The sequence below is a fragment of the Alligator sinensis genome, unplaced genomic scaffold, assembly GCF_000455745.1.
Source record: "Alligator sinensis unplaced genomic scaffold, ASM45574v1 scaffold787_1, whole genome shotgun sequence".
Lineage (NCBI taxonomy): Eukaryota > Metazoa > Chordata > Crocodylia > Alligatoridae > Alligator > Alligator sinensis.
In genome coordinates, this window is record NW_005841911.1 from 3,989,436 (window position 1) to 4,007,000 (window position 17,565).

At 39.6% G+C, this 17,565-nt stretch overlaps 1 protein-coding gene across 1 annotated transcript in view; it reads right to left on the reverse strand.

The window, feature by feature from the left end:
• Window positions 1-1,792: 1,792 nt before the first annotated feature.
• Window positions 1,793-17,565, reverse strand: part of PHC3 (polyhomeotic homolog 3) — a 44,167-nt gene continuing 28,394 nt past the window's right edge. Inside the window, 5 exon segments of the mRNA XM_006018747.2 lie at window positions 1,793-4,796; window positions 8,983-9,113; window positions 9,115-9,182; window positions 9,274-9,424; window positions 12,734-12,848. Of these exon segments, the coding sequence (XP_006018809.1) occupies window positions 4,642-4,796; window positions 8,983-9,113; window positions 9,115-9,182; window positions 9,274-9,424; window positions 12,734-12,848 (620 nt within the window). The 3' untranslated portion in view covers window positions 1,793-4,641.

The window sequence follows — 17,565 nt, forward strand, 5'->3', positions numbered from 1 at the left end:
TGTATTTTCAAAGCAGTCTGCTAGATCTAGCCCAAAAAACCCATTATCTCTAAGGAAAGCCTCATGATTAAACCCCAGCTCCTTTAAAATGTACAAGTTTGCTTAGCTTAAATGATTTCTACAGTTTGTATCTTTGTTTCTTATAGTTTAAATCTCTTTAAAATATTTTTGACTGAAACTATAGCTCAAAAGTGCAAAACCAACTTTAAAATACATCACAATTACTTACACAGGAATAATTAATAACATCTCAGACTGAAAATCTTTTCAGTCCTAAAGTCTACTCAGAATTCAATAGGAATAATTTATTTAAAGTTATTTTAAAGAAAACCAAAGCTCCTACTTTTGTTTGATCAATTGCATATATTAAGAATACAGACTTTCTGTAAAATAAACACTATTCAGGAGTCATTATCTGAAATCTAAAGTAGCCAATGCCGAGAGCTCTGTCCAGTTACTGAGTACTAAATTCCCAACTGAAATGGTGACAGCAACTCTCTCCTTCAAATAATACTGATCCAGGCCTGGATCCTGTCAATTCTTATGGACATGCTTCACTTAAAGCATGAGTAGCCCTATTAAAGTTAGTAACACCAAGGGCTTTAAGCAAAGAAAGAGTAAAATATTGGCAGGATACTTTTTATCAGGGACTGCCTGCAGGCACCACCAGTGTTGGCGGCACCTTTTACAGGGGGTGCACATGCACCCACGTGCACCCCCTGTGTGTCACCCCAATATGATCTAAAAGGATTATGGCTACTGTACACCTACTAAAATACTCCCTTTAGTAGCTACCATTTCTTTTCTATAGGTGTTTGCATCTGACGTTCTAAGGGACCTTATTTGTCCTTTCTAGCAGTTGATGACCGATACCAAGAATAGGAAAGTTGGATTTTATTCCAAATGCTCCTCTGAGTACAGAATAAATTCATGAAGTGGTGCAATAAGCTTGGTCTATATTTGAAAAGTTTCTTCCAGCATAACTATGGCTAGAAGGATGTGAGGATTGTGTTATAAAGCTCCCTCCAGACATTACATTTGTTGTAGGATATACGTGAGTGTCCCGCAACAAATGGTAACATGCCACAAGTTAAAAGGAATTTGTCCCAGGACAAAAGTGGCACATCCATGAGAAAGAAGTTGCTGTTGAAACCACTTCTGTCATGTCCTGGTGTGTTGGAGATGCTCAGCCCTTGCTGCCACCAGAGACTCGAAAGGAGAAATGCAAAGTGCTGCACCTAGGGAGGAAAAATGTCCAGCACACCTACTGCCTAGGGAATGACCTGCTGGGTGGCACGGAAGTGGAAAGGGATCTTGGAGTCCTAGTGGACTCCAAGATGAACATGAGTTGGCAGTGTGACGAAGCCATCAGAAAAGCCAATGGCACTTTATCATGCATCAGCAGATGCATGACGAATAGATCCAAGGAGGTGATACTTCCCCTCTATCGGGCACTGGTCAGACCGCAGCTGGAGTACTGCGTGCAATTCTGGGCGCCGCACTTCAAGAGGGATGCGGATAACCTGGAGAGGGTCCAGAGAAGGGCCACTCATATGGTTAAGGGCTTGCAGACCAAGCCCTACGAGGAGAGAATAGAGAACCTGGACCCTTTCAGCCTCTGCAAGAGAAGGCTGAGAGGTGACCTTGTGGCTGCCTAGAAGTTCGTCACGGGGGCACAGAAGGGAATTGGTGAGGTTTTATTCACCAAGGCGCCCCCGGGGGTTACAAGAAATAATGGCCACAAGCTAGCAGAGAGCAGATTTAGATTGGATATTAGGAAGAACTTTCTTTCCTGCCTATGCAGGGGGTCGGACTTGATGATCTATTGAGGTCCCTTCCGACCCTATCATCTATGAATCTATGAACGCAATTCACCTTTGCTGCCCAACAGTAAGGGTGAGGGGGATGCCTGCAGCCTGGGAAGTTTAAAGGGACAATAGTGATGGCACCTGCAGCCCATTAAAGCATCAAGACCTTTGAAAGGCTCCTTGGAAACCCAAGAAAAGGTGGGCTTTCAAGCTGCCTAGGAACCTGGCTTGCAAGCCTATCAGTGAGCCTGCCTGCAACTCACTGATAGGCTCCATGGCTAAAGAGCATGCCAGGGACCTCTGAACATGTGGTCCATATTGCTTATTATTCTGGAGTGCTACAAAGTTTGTAACACTACAATATTAGTGTTACATGTCTATACACATGCTCTTGGGAGCCACTCTAATTAAAATTCCCTCAGCATCTTGTGTATTCAGCATCTTGCACTTCAGAATGGTTGTGGGGGTGCTTTAACTAAAACTCATTCAGCAAGCTTTAGTTAAAGCACCCTCGCTGCCATTTTTAAGTGCCGGGATGCTGAATACACATGACAGCAAGGCTGCTGGAGCGTTCTAATTAATTGAGTTTACTCCATCATGTTCTAACTGGAACATCTTAGAGCAGGCTTACTGCACATGTATTCAGTATGTGTACGGGCACAGACCCATAATGTCCAGAGGCAGCCTGATGGGATCTGGGGGCTTTTTGTTGCTTTAACTATGCCAACACAGCTGAAGCAGTAAAATATTTAGATGTAGACAAGGCATACATTTTCATTTCTTCCATTCATTAAGCTTTAAAGCAGAAGTAGTGAGTGTTCTGTGGTTATGCAAGCTCTATAAAGAATTTATATATAACATGTAGTACATCAAGAGTAAGAAGGTGTGTGCGCTTAAACCAGGATGACTGTGAGGTTCTAGCAATCCCTTAATAATTCAGTCCTGTATAACAACAAACTGAAGAAATTATTCTGAAATCTGGCCAATAAATCAAAATAATAATGAAGTTAACATGCACAAAACATTACACTAAACTGTAGGTCTAGAAGATAGTATACACAATACAAGACCACATGTTCCTAACATACCAGATGTCATTATTAATTCACAGGTAATCCATATTCTTTGTCTGATATTATAAAGTGTACCACCACAAACAAAAGATTAAAAGTTAGCCAGTAATATTTTTGTATAAAAATAATAAGCATTTTGATAAAACCATAGCTGAGAGAGCTGTAGTTTTCTACTGGCTCATCAAACCAGAAATCAGAAAGCAGAAATGCTTTACACCAGAACTCAAAATCTCCCTCATTTTACCTTCAAAATTAACCATATCAACTAAAAGAAAGGGAGACTGATCTTCTGTACATCAATGGATGTGGGGGAAACAAAACAACAACAAATCTAGAAAGTGCTTAGAAAAAACCCAGCTGCTAGCTCTTTTCTAAATCCTTTGGTGCTCTGGGTTCAGAGCTCTCCTCATACATTTCGCATTAATAGGTAACATGTGCAACCCTAATTTGCAGCCTTAGGGGTTGATAGAAAATATCAGAACTGAAATCTCTGTTTTATGAAGTTCGGGAGATTCTAATGCAAAGCAAGAGATCTAATGTTGACCTCTAGAAGATACCTGCAAAAATCTGTTGAGAAAAACAGTGCTAGATCTACTTAAGGACAGATTTTTTTCTGTAGTTTTAACTTGCTCAACCTGCTGTTGTGGTTCAGTGGTAGAATCCTTATCTGCCATGTGAGAGACCTGGGTTTTATTCCTGGACATGCACATAGCTACAGCCATCAAGGTACCAAACATCTGTACTTGGTCTGGCCTTTGGATTCTGTCTCAATGGTCTAAAGGGAGATTGAAGGTCTGGGCAGCCTTCACACTCCTGCCTAAGCATGTGTGTGGAAGGTCCTGGTGACCTCTGATGCATACACCATGCTCCACAAGGACTGAGAGTTGCCTACTACTACTACAGGGTCATTTGTTAAATAGGAGCCACACATTGACACACTTTCCTTTCAGCCCATGTGTGTGTTGACTCCTTTGGTCTAAGTTACCTAGCAGCAAGCAAAACAAGTATAACAACTTAATGCCCTCTTAGTGCATAGCAGCATACAAACAATAAAAGTAACGTATGTGCTTCTGTACTCTCTGGGAAGAGTGTCATGCCATTCGCAAATCAGTAGGTCTAGCATTGCATACACGAGGATTATGATGAATATCCTAGATTTTATAGAACGCTTCCAAACATGAACAAAACATTAAAATGGCAGAAGATTAGCCTATCAGAGAATAGGTTTGTCAAAATTCCCTTCAAACAATAGGCTCAAGATTAAAAGAAACTCAGAGAGCACAACTAAATGCATAGCATTTTACCATAATCAGTGCTTCCACAGACTCTGTGGACTCTTCTGTTATTCCATAGTCTAAAAAACTCTCTACATGGGAAAATGTATCTTTCAGAATATATTAACATAATTTAAATGACCATCAGATTATGTTTTAAAAAAATCTTAAACTTGTATAATAAAGAACATTTTGGGAAGTTTCATCTACCGCAACATATTATACTTTTGTTTTCATTAATCTGCCTCACCCTCCACTTTACTGGAATGATTCCCCAGTCTTGCTAATGGTTTACCATAAGCCTGATAATTACTGGAAGGTAGGGAGGATTATATGGTGTATTTGGAGAAATAATTTCAAAGTCTTTGTATGAAAAAAACTTTGTCAAAATATCACAGTAATAGTCATGCCATAGTGTAGATACTGGCTTATTACTGTACGGGTCTTTCAGAGAGAGAGGCTGTTATCTAAAGCGTCACGTTCCCACTACGATTCCTTCAATGAGTTGATGCGTGCACAAATTTTCAGTGCAGGCCCCAACTTTATGTTCATTGCACTCATTAAGTGATCCTCTTTTAACAAGAGGAGAGCTTGTCCATCAATCTCTTGTGCTCTAAATTCATCTGCAATGTCTTGACAACCTACAAAAGAATAAATAATAATAGTCAGTTAGACATATGCATTAACAGGTACAATGCCCTTGTTCACACTAGAATAGTAATTCCCAATGACTACACCTTGAGGAGTAAAAGAGTTAAACAACATGATTTTTGGACTCCTAAGCTCATCTGAGCATTATCTACACATACAGCCCCTACTGAGGCAAAATTAAGACATCCTTGTAAGCAAGACAATTGAGTCTTACTTCATTTAAAAGAAAGATCGCTGTGATCTTAGTATTCTTTGGAAGGGCTTGAAATAAAGACAGAAATACCTATTAAATAAAAGAAAGCATCGTTCTTCTGGGTTTTTTCCAGCAGGAGATCGCATTCATTCTGTGAGAACAATTCAAATCCCAAAAGATCAGGAAACATTACTTACCTATTATTTCCAAAGCAGTTCTATTCCAGGATCCTCCTGCGCTACTCTACTGGGTGGAATATTGAAAATTCCACGCTATGAATATATAGCAGAATTTCCCCTACAAAACCACTTATTACAGCCATAGATTTGTGATGAGTTAATAGCCTTCATGCACAGTTGGAAAGATGCTGGCATCTCAGTGAAGCAGAGTTAAAATAGTTGGAAACCTTCCTTTAGAAGTGCAACCTGTTTATCTGAGATTATTCCCTTCCTTACCCTTCTTTTAATACTAACATTCTTGAAAGGTAATTTGTACTCATATCATTGATATATGCCTGTATGTTTAATATAGGAAATGGGGACATTCCATGCAAAGCACTGTCCCAAATAATTGACAGCCTTTTCTAAGGAAGGACAAAAGAAAAAGAGAATAGTTCCTTGACAGATGTCCTGGATATTTGATAAACAGACAACCACTATACCATATTGTTTGGTACCTTTCTGTGTATGGATAATAAATTAAAGACTTTGTTTTATTTTCAATTATAATTTAAAGCTTCTCTTTCCCTTATAATCATATTTCTGTTGTTTTCAGATTAATCTATATATTTAGAAATATAACTGTCCATTTAACTGTCCTATTTTTCTTCCTACAGCCTTTCAGATGCTTTTAAAAATGTATATTCCAGCTTCCATTCCAGATTGACTATTTCTTCTTTAAATTTATTTTCTTGACATCTTTGCATTTTCAGCTTTTTGTCTTTATTAAGAAACTATAAAATGAAAAGGGAGTACTCACTAGAGTTTAAAAAAGAAACAAAACAAAAAATAGTGCCAACAAAATTGGGCACCATACTTCCTATAAGAACAACTGACTAATCCTGAACCCAACAGTAAACCCTTCGTATTTCAATCCTATACAAGAATGAATACGTCCTCTTTTCAGTCACAAGGATAAGTTAAGTGCAACTCATCTGAATAAAACATATGGTAGTGTCCATTAAGAGCAGTCCCTGTTACCACCAACTCTTTTTCATAGCGAGTCAGAACACTACATACCCAGAAACCCTCTGGCAGCCCCCTCTCTCAGCCTGGCATATATGATTAGTGTGGCCCTGCCCTCCACAAAGTGATGCTGGACCAGGCTGTCCTGTGCCTCATCTGCATATAAAATTTTGGAGCATCACAGGACTGATCACATGTAATCAGGGTCATCTTCTATTTGAGGAAATATGGTAGTTAAAAATTATCCCAGGGTAGATAAAACATGAATTTACTAGAAAGACTGAATCAATGCTAGCTTTTGGGGACATAAGACTTACCTTTATATAATCCTCACTTCCTTGTCTGAGATCAATGTCTTCTATTTAGAGTGAAATACTTTATAAAAGCCCAGATCCTACTCTGCTGTCTAAACATTCCACTCATCCCAAAAGTACAAGCCTATCTCAGGAGAAAGATTTTGTTTGACTCCAAAAGATGCACAGCTTTCCCATTCTTTCAATAGTCTACTGCACCTCCAAACTTATATCCTGTTAACCTCGAGGAATTGCAGGGTTCTCATATGTCGGCAATGGGACTCCAGAGATGAGTCCTGTTCTGCCCACGAAGACATTCTCTTAAGGGGCAGAGTTCAGGGCCATCCAGTTTTAAGCAGTCAGGCACCACATGCCATGCAAACTGCACTGTGCTGTTCAGACGTCCCATGCTGCAGCATGTTGCACCATGCCCCCTTCTTGGGCAGAGGTAGGAAGCAAAGATCAGAGGAAAGAAAAGCCTGGAGACCATAACTATTGGGGAGGAGCCTGAGGGCCGCAAATTAAGCCTTTATAGGCTGCATATGGGCTCATGGGCTGCAAGTTGGACAGCCCTGATCATGCTGATCATGTTGAGAGCCAAATCAATTCTGCCAACTGAGAAGGGAAATACAGCTCCTGAGAGAGCCGGTCTCAAGGTTGGACCAGATAACCCTGGAGGTTCCTTCCAACTCTACAATTCTATGAGATGACTACCTGAGCCTCGGTCTAACTAGAAGACAACAGCACTGACTTCAGCACAAAGAAAATGGAGGGCAGAAACAGACAGTACTTACCTTTTTGCCCAACAGCCCAATGGTTAATGCACTTACTCTGGCCATGAGAGCTGGGTGTTTGCCCTGCTTTGCCATGAAGGGGTCTGAACTTAGAAATCCCCGTTCCTATAACAGTAAACTAATCAATAGGCCATTACTAGGCAGGGCATCATTCACTCCTCCTGTTGAAGCTGACTTACGGGGCAGCTAAGAAAGTTACGGGGCAAGAAAAATGGGAAGAAAGAGGGCAGAGCTCTGTGGCCCACTGAAGTGAGTACTGTTTTGGGAAAGAGGAAGACCTAGCCCTCAAACTACTGTATTAAATTTTCATTTAATAAAATGAATACACACCATTGGGAACTGGAGACAATGTTACTCAATAGTTTTTCTCCAGCTAAGGATAACTTTACACATAATGTATGCACTTTCTTAGATAGAACTGAATTGCCATAAAGCATGCATGGCTTTACTAGATCACTTCGGAGCATCCTAGAGATCCTAACTGAATGCTGATTGTTCCATAGGATCAGACAGGATCACATTTAGTGCCTTTAAGATAACTAAAATCCATGTAAGTGCCACTTAGATATCTTAAGAGGGGGAGAAGGATCTGGGCCGAAGCTGGTAAAAAAAGGTATTATATGACCCAAAACAAAGATACATTTCCCCAAGAGAATTGCCCTACTGAAATATTTTTTAAAAGAATGGTTTGAAATAACCATAAACCTGGAAGAGGGTACAACTGGTACAGAGACAGTTTAAGTTTCAATGATTAGAGATGGGAGTGGCTAGTTTAGGTGAAAGAAGAATGTTGCACTGCTTCATCTAAAGAGCTCAGTCTTACTACTAGCAAAACTTAAGATACCTGCATGGACAAAAGAATGTTCTTTATGGGTAGCAAATATAAGCTAGAAAAGCTCAACTGAACAAATGTAAAATAACCAGATGGTGGTGAAAAGATAGCAATGAACTTTGAGTTAGAAGAAAAATTGTGTAAATGAAGAGTCAGGAACTTCATCAGAGGTATTAGAGTGTAATTGCTCAAAGTTCATAGCTATCTTTTCACCACCGTCTGGTTATTTTACATTTGTTCAGTTGGGTTCTTCTAGCTCACATTTGCCTACCCATAAAGAACACTCTTTTGTCCATGCAGGTATCTTAAATATAAAGATACCTCTAGTATACTGCAATTGATTTCATCTTCTATTATGTGCATTTTTAGAGGTTTTCTGGATTCTAGAAAACCATATGTATTAAAACAGCTTTTATATCATGAAAGATCTTTACTCTTTCTAATTAATGTATAGGGAAATTAGAGCCCCTTTCTTGCTTTCTCTTTTGAATGAAGAGCAGGTAAGTAGGGAAGAGAACAGAAACAGAAGAAAAGCATAAAAGGGAGGAAATGTCTTCAATTCAATCCTTCAACCAACCTCGAGAGAAATCAGACTGAAAAGAGGAACACCTTTACTCTCCATCAGCTAGGGTGCTACTGCAGAGGTGGGACTAGTTCTATCAATGTGAGATTTTGGAGGGGAAACCCAGGTGGGATGAAGGAACAAGCAAGAGGGAAACAAGTCATTTTTATTCTGTACCACCAACTAACGACACCCGTGTGGTGTTACCATATTACCACTCCTTCACAGCCATGCTAACAGTACATTTTTTACTGCTGCAAAACTGTAAAAAAACAAACAAACCCCAAAACAGAAAAAAAAAAACTTCACATTACATACCAGGCAAAGAATGTATAAAGGCCCAAACTTCATCAACTGTCCACACTGATGGATCAGCTTGCACAGCTGGTAGCAAGTCAATATTCTCTGGTAGTTTCCTTATCCTGAGTTCCCGAAGTTCACGTTCTCGTGGTCATAGCAGTTGGCACAGCATCTTCATGAGAAGCCAAATCTTCTGCAGATGGATAAGTAATTGGAAGCTGGAAAATGCAGTACAAATAAACTACAGTATTATATTTTCTTTACAACTTTTTAAATGGTGATTTAGTTTTAGGCAAACATTCTACAGACCTGTCTAAGGAAGTGCTCTCGTGATGCCCCATCCGGGCCAGTTGGTCGACGCCCACGCTGTCCAAGACTTTGGCTATCTGACTTCCGATTCCAACGACTGGATTTGTCTGATGAGAACAGTCCGTATTTCTTAGCACATCTACCACTGTGCCTAAGGAAGCAAAATATATTCAATAAGATAATAATTTGAATTCATGGATTTTTTAAAAATGACATTATGTGCTTCATATAGAAATGTTACTTAAAGATAATAACTATCACAGAAATATAAGATTGTGGTAGGGATTTCAAAAGTCATTCAATCTGTCCTAGTGTTCTGAGGTCAGATCAAGTACATTCAAACCACCCTTCCAAAGTATTTGTCTAATCTGTCCTTAAGACACTGATTCCATAGCTTCCTTAGGAGCCTATGCCTGTGCTTTGCCAATGCTTCTCATGTCTAATCTAAATCTCCCTTGCTGTAAATATAAAATAATTACTTCTCACTCTACCCTTGGCAGAAATGGAGCACAATTGTTCTCTTTAGACCAGTCTTTTATATATTGAAAGACTTAGATCCCCCCTCAGTCTACCTTTTTCCAGACTAACTGAAATCAAATCTTTCAACATTGTCATGAGTCTTGTTTCTAAGCTTTTTATTGTTCCGATTTCTCTTTTGCACCCTCCTAGACAGCTCCAGCACACTAGTGCTCAGTAGAGCAATTACCTCCTGTGCCTTGCATATGACACTCTTATTAATAGATCAGAAAATGAATACATCAGAGAATGACACCTGGATCACATTATTCATTCACATGCAATTGGTGACCACTCTAACCCCTGGTCCTTTTCTGCTGTCCCGACGCCTAGCTAGATACTTCCTATTTTGTATCTATGAAGTTATTTCCTTCCCAAAAGTATTACTTTGTACTTTTCTTTATTGAATTTCATCTTTTTAGTTTTTTGATCAATTTGGCAGGATCTTTTCGACTTCTGACCTCATTCTCCAACATGCTTATAAGTCCTCTGACCTTGTTGCCATCTTAAGCATACTCTTTAGTCCATTATCCAAGTCATAAATGAAAATATTGGCTATTACAGGACCCAGGACAACCCTTTTCAGGGCCCCAATTTGATAAGCCTTTCCTGTTTGTTAGCAAACCACTGATAACTACTCGTGAAATACAGATTTTCAACCAGTTGTGCCCTGTTTTACAGTTACTTCATCTAAACTCAGGAAACTTCTGAGAATGTCATGAGAGACTGTCAAGAACAGTACTAAAGTCAAGCTATATCACATCTACTATATCATCTACTATACATCTATTTAATCCATTAAGATGGTGACCTTGTCAAAAAAGGACAAAAAAAGCAAAGCGCTGGTTCCTGCATAATGAGCATTTAATCTTTTCTCCCTGCCGGCAGAATTTGCTGGAATTATAAATACTCAATTTACTTCCCTTGTGTTAGTTTAGCTTTAGATAAGAGCAGCCACACTGCAAACTAGAACTTGATCTACAGTGTTCACAATGGTAATGCACTGAATCAGAAACAGAGCTAAGACTTCTGGGGATATAACCCTGTCTCATGCTTCCCTAAGGAGGAGATCTACTTCATAAATTCTCTCTCAGACACCCTGGGAGAACTTCTCTTTTCATTCTGGGTACGTTAAAAGGACTAGTATCACTCAAACAGAAATAGCTTGCACTCACACTGAAGAGTGGCTCTGTTAACAGTAAATCAGATGTGATAGATAATTTGGGTTTAGCCTATTCTCCCTGATAAGCCAACCAGTTTACATGCAAACCACTACCTTGGTAAAGTCTAAGGGTTTGTATGGGTGGAAAACACTCCAGTTAAGAGAAACAATTTAGTTATTCTTCAAGTTAATCTGCAGTAAAGTTTACGTGCTAAATTTTTCTGGTACAGTAATTCTAGCCAGATAATAAGAGAACTGAATAGATCATTTGACCTCTTTGGGTTATTTTTAAATTACAATAAAGTCCTCAGGTTCTCTCACCAATGTCACAAACAATTTAGGTAATTTACAGAAAAGGTTATATTTTCTGTAAAAAGAGATAACACAATCTGGCACCCCATCATAAATCATATGGTTCATGAAATTAAAGGCTAACATTAAATTGTTCTTGCTTAAATTTCTGGAAAGGAGAATACATCTTAAGAACATAGTCAAAAAATAGTCTTCAGGAAAGGATGATGGAGAAAGCAGTTACCTATCAGATGAGCTAAATAAAAAGTTTCAAATTTTCAAATGGAAAAAAAGAATTAAAGTGTCTGTAGGGCTTGCAATCCCACTTGCAGTCATTGCCAGTACTTTGGAAACCACTTCCCTATACATTTTAGTATCTGAGCTAAACTTTTCTACACATATTCTTTACCCAAAAGAGCTGAAGAAGGAACTTGCTGTTTTTCCTGCTGTGAATCCCACCTACTTAGGCAATTCTTATGAGCCAAGTGTTCAAATGGTGGGGCATTTTATAATCTGTATCAACAGAGAAAAACGGCCACTTCTGTCCCAGTCAGTGATGAGCAGAGGATTTTGATTTTCCTCATCAAGAGGTATCATCTGAAATTATCTAGAACCAAAAAAGCCGACAAAGATTCCTCCAGTAAATGAGCTTTGAGACTATAATTTTGATTGCTCTGGTTTGAGATGTAAAAGCACGTACAAGTTGAAGAATTAGTCTGAACGCCACTTGTCAAGACACTATAGGAACAGAAGGCCTAAGCTGACGTAAGAGAGGTGGCTGAAAAACCCCTGCTGACAGAAAAACAAACTGAGGTATAATTAGGAAATAAATACAACTTTATTTCCAAGATGTTCAGGAATGTGCAAGTCCACTAATATTATCTTTTTATTAACGTAACTAATTCCACAGCTTCCAAGACAAAGAGAGATGCTGCTAACTTTGAGGAAGCAATATCATAAAGGGAACTATTTGCTAAGAAATTTCTTTTCCCTCATCAACAAAAGCTGGCAGGGAGCCTCATGAGCCACATTATACGTTCTTAATAATCTCTCAGAACCTAAGTAATACAATCATAGCAATCAGACATGGGAAGGTCTACCTCCCAGCCAGTACAGGACTAATACTTGCAGTACCTATTCCAGTCCTAGCAGCAGACCAAAAGCAAGATTGGACTAAAACTCGGGTTTACTCCATCTCAAGCCAGTGCTCTATTCACAAGGCCACACTGTGCCCAGGGCTACAGTCAGATCACTTTAGGAGATTATTTCATCAAGTAACAGACCACATTGTTCCCAATTTTCACCATTTTTTTTTTTAATTATTTTGAACTGTGCTGCAGCCGTCATACATTTTGGAAGATCTAGAGCATCAACCTGGTTATTGTACATTATTTATTTTTCATTCCCAGACATACTGTTGGTATACGATCATGCTTATTAACCTCAGTATGCCTCATCATGATTATAAATATCTTTAATAATGCAGAATACCTTTTGGCACAGGACAGGGAGCAGAATCGCTTTGACCGTAGGAATTTACTAGCATATCCCATTTTTCCACAAGCCTCACACTTTAGGAGTTCATTCTCGATTTCATCTAGTCCCTCTACAGAAAAGAACAGCATAAACAAAGTCAGTTTAAACGATTTAAACATAATGCCATGTAATTTCTTATCTCTTAATTAGGCAAGCAGAGAGACTTCATAAAACAAACAATTCATTTGAATGCCCCAAAGAAGGTAAGCAGAGAACTGAAGCCAAATCAGTGGATTACAGATTTTAATTTTACATATATACTTTTGAGGTCAATTAATTATTTTATTTTAAAATATGTGCCTCTTTTTTAATTTACAGTGTGTGTACAAGCAGACGATGTCTTCAAAGCTAATCAACACCTTTTTCATATTTTAACTCTAGGAACCGAGCCTGTTAAACAATTCACTGAGAGTATCTGTCATTCCATATTCAAAATGCAAGATTTGTGGCTTAGCTGCAGTACATTAGATCATTGCAAAGCACCGTTTTTCTTCCCTGAACAGAAGAAAATAGAAGTTTTATTATCTGAGGGTTTGGGGAAGCCACTGAAGCACTGAATCCAATTTAAAGAAAAGGTAGACATTTCATTTTTAAGAAGCTCACAAAATTACCATATTTTAAAAAATGCTTTTGCTTTTTGAGCGACACTGCCCAGCCCCAACATGATTCCTGGACACATCACTAGATTTAGTTTCTCTTTAGTTCACATAAAACAGTGGTCATGTGCAAGTCAGTCATGATCATAACCTATGAACAGTGTAGTCAAACCTCTGTCATGCTCATTTGATTGCTTTACTGCTGGCACCTGGCTTGGGGAATCCTGTCCTCTGCTGCATTAAGGAGTGTCCCAGTCTCAAAATAAATTTTGCTTACTATTACATTATTAATTTCCCTATTTTACCATCACAGTCTATGGTGCAAAGTAACTGCATGAGAGTAGATGGTATTAATTACAAAAATTGTGTTTAGAGTCCATCAAAAGATTAAATATTTTTAGTACAACACTGATTAATCCCTGTAACACAGAAATCTAATGGCACTGCACTCACCCACATCAGATGAATCCTCCAAATTACCTTTCAGTTTCTAGTCCCTTAAGAAACCTAGATCACCTGAATGGTTACAATAAAAATTATACTTGAATGAATGCTCAAAAGGCTGTAAGTGCAGGATTTGTTGGAAGCACAGGGGAAGCAAAATTCCAGAACTGAGAATGTGTGTGTCATGGAGCAGTTGCTCCCACATTTGTATTAAAGGACGTCCAGCTTTGGAATTTCCACTGATTGAAACTACAGAAGAATGACCCATCCAGAAAGGCAGTCCTTCAGGTAACCAGTAAATAAATAACCTTTAACTTTACCTGAAAACCAGTACAATTACTGAGAACTGGTGTGTTATGATGATTCATACGTGGCACAATACTCAGATGATAGAGCAGTTTTACTTATACAAGTTTGAACTTATAAGTGCAGCTTAGGTTGACCATAGTATAATAATTTATAGTCCTACAAAAGCACAAATGAGAGTGACAAAAGCACAAGTGACAGTACCAAATTCCATTCTTTTCTAGGCAGATACAATGGGGAAAGTGTCTTTTTTGGATCTATCTGATGTTCCAGAAGCAGCCCTGGAACTGACATACTCATAGGATTGTGAACAAATGGATTCATGGGAATAGTAACACCCAGACTAACTTCTCTGGTGAGTTCCCATTAACATGAAGCTTTCCCATTTAACAGATTAAGTGATGCAGGAATAGATGCCTGGATTTGCAAAACCTGAAACAATAGCTCTGAAAGGAGACTTCTGCCTGCCCATTTATTTCAGTGAACATTACTGATGTCAGCATTTAAAATATTTCCACTGGCATGTAAGTTAACACAATGCTTTTCCACACACGTAAGAAAAAGAGTGCTTTGTTTGTATTAAGAAGATCTGAACAGTTTACTGCAACAGCACATATTGGTACTACTGCTAAATGGATTTGAGTGATACTTTTTTACACTTTCAATCAAGAACGAAACAAATGCAGCCCCCAAGCCACTTGAAGAGAGATAAACTCAAGAAACCTTGCAGGAAATATAAGAATCACCAAAAGAAAACAGCGCATGGAACTGAGCAGAATCCATCAAGGGTGAGATACGCCCAAGGAGCATGCAGTCATATTCTGAATATCTGCACAACGGTATTTTACATGGACCAGGTTTGCTTTGTAGGCAGAGCTTTTAAAACTACTCTCAGCTGTTGGCCTCCACCAACCAATCCTCATCCACAATCTATGAAAAAAACACAACTGGAGATGAAACAATGCTTATCCCACAGGTGAAAACGCGGACAGAACAAATTGTTTTTAATTCAAATAAGCGCACACAGATTTTTGCAGCATTTGTCTATTTTTCCTCAATTTTGCTGATTCACTGGGTACAAGTATACCTAATATCTCACTATTTATTCCTCTTCATTACACTATGTAAAATTCCCACTTGGGTTCTAGCTTTTTGGTTGCACACTTTGTGGAATCCTGTGCTCCCAACTAAGAAAAGATTCTGGTACAGCAGTTTAGCTCAAAGAGCAGGACTTTGAACTTTTAATATTTTGAAATGTTAACTTATCATGCAGCTCGCCAAACCCTCACTTATCTGCATTCTTAATAGAACTGTAGAGATGAAAGCAATAAAGGAGCAAAACATAAATAAATCAATAACATTGAAAAGATTATCTGGAAAAAATTTCCCACAACCATGGAGGTACCAGGATCCAATTATACTACTAAGGCTAAATAAATCACTTCCTAATCTAAAACTGAAAATCTTACCACTACAAAGTCTCCAGCTTTGGAAGTTGATATCAAAACTGTAGTAACAATGGGGGAGAGCCTTATGGCAATTGCTTAGAACTGGAAAATGTACCATGTCTAATCATCTCTGCCACTGAAGCAGGGAGAGATTTATTTGACAAGTATATCTTCCTAGGGCAGAAAAAAATTTAGAGGCACAATGTAGATCATACTAACTGGAAAAAAAAGGGAGAACCCAGGAAGAGTGCAGGAAAAGTGGATGTCAGAAAACCTGCTGCATTGCATATGAAGTGTTTTTTCCCTGAATATGTAATTTAGCTTATGATGGGAAAAAATATTTTGTTAATAGGATCTGTGATTTTTCTTGCAAGTGTCTCAAGCCTGGATAATCTTTCCTGGTTTACCTAATGAGTAACTGCAGATCACATACATGAAACAACCCTCAGCTGTCAAAAGTGACAGCTACAAACATCAATGCAAATGTCTAAATAACAACAACAAACTTTGCATCTGCTGAGAAACGATGTTTATTGTTAGCACAGAAAAGACCCATGAGAGATCTGTGGAAAATGAAACTAACTCAATATCTACTCTATCAATGTATGTGCCAATTAGTAACTCTTCCATCATAACTGCAAGCACTAAAAGGGTACACCAGCAGAGAGCAGAAGTCCCTTATATCTCTTAAAATATTCTGGCTGAAATACAGTATTAGTCATTAGCAATTATTTAGAACAGTTGTGTTCAACCTTCTTACCCACTGGACCAGACTGGCATCACCAAGTCCGTTTATGAGCAGACCCAGCCGGTATTCCCAATCTGGCAGCTGGGCGGGCACAGTGGGCACCATCTGGCCATCTGGAAGGGAGCAGGGAACAGGCCAGCTCTTATGCAGCCCCACAGGGTAAAGGAGCTTGACCTGGGCCCACAGAGAGGGAAGGGGATGTGGGCCAGGTCCTAACCCAGGGAGGGAAGAGGATGTGAGTAGAGGAAAGAGGCCATGGCTCAGCCCCAATGGGAGGGAAGGGCATGTGGCCAGGCCCCGATCCAAAAGGGATCCCCACAAAGGAAGGGGTTGCAGCCTGGGCCGGCCTACCACATGGGCGTTGAGGATTTGGCAGAGGGGAAGTTGGCCATATTAACAGCCACTGCTCCTTCAGCGCCAAATTTTCTGACCTGTGGGGAGTCCCCCGGGCCAGATGCAATGGCTGTGGGCTACATTTGGTGTGAAGGCTACAGGTTGAGAATCCCTGATTTAGAAAGCTGCTATTTTGTTCATCTGATAGCTTAATATAAGCCACAAGGTGTACATTTCCAGATATGCATGAGGTCGAACCTTTCCCAAGTTGTTGTAAGGCAAGTTCTGTGTCTCTTTGTCTGCATATGTTGAAAAGTATTAAGTGAACCTTATGCCACTATTAAATTTATCAAAATAATGTCAAATGATAGAACTTACCACATATAACAACTTCGAAAGCCTCCTGCCTCTGAGGCTTTCCATATCATCAAGCAGGGATCCAGATGTTTCATTTGCTGCAGAAAAAGATGCATTTTCTCCTTTAAAGGAGAAAAAACATAGCAACTGCAGGTTTCCCTTGCAGGGTGGCAGAGTTCCAGCCTGCAAGGGGCTGCTTAGTGCTGGGGCGAACAGGAGGAGGCCAATTCAATGTAGGGGGTACCACATGCACATGCACACATGCATGTAGCAGCCAGGCAGCGTGGTGAAGAGCAGTTCCACATACATAAGTATATTGGGGGGAGGGGGAGGCGTAGGTGAGGCATAGGCAAGCAGAGGGGCATAGGAGACATGTCACAGGGCAGGGAAGCATAGGTTATGTGTGGAAGGGGCACGGGGGGTGACATGCAGTCCCAGATTTCTGTGCCCGCAGCAGACACGGGGCTGTAGCCTGGCTGGACCAGCATGGACAGGAGGAGCTGCCTCCACAGCCCAGGGGGCAGGACCTGGCACAGGAGGGCAGAAAAGGGTGGG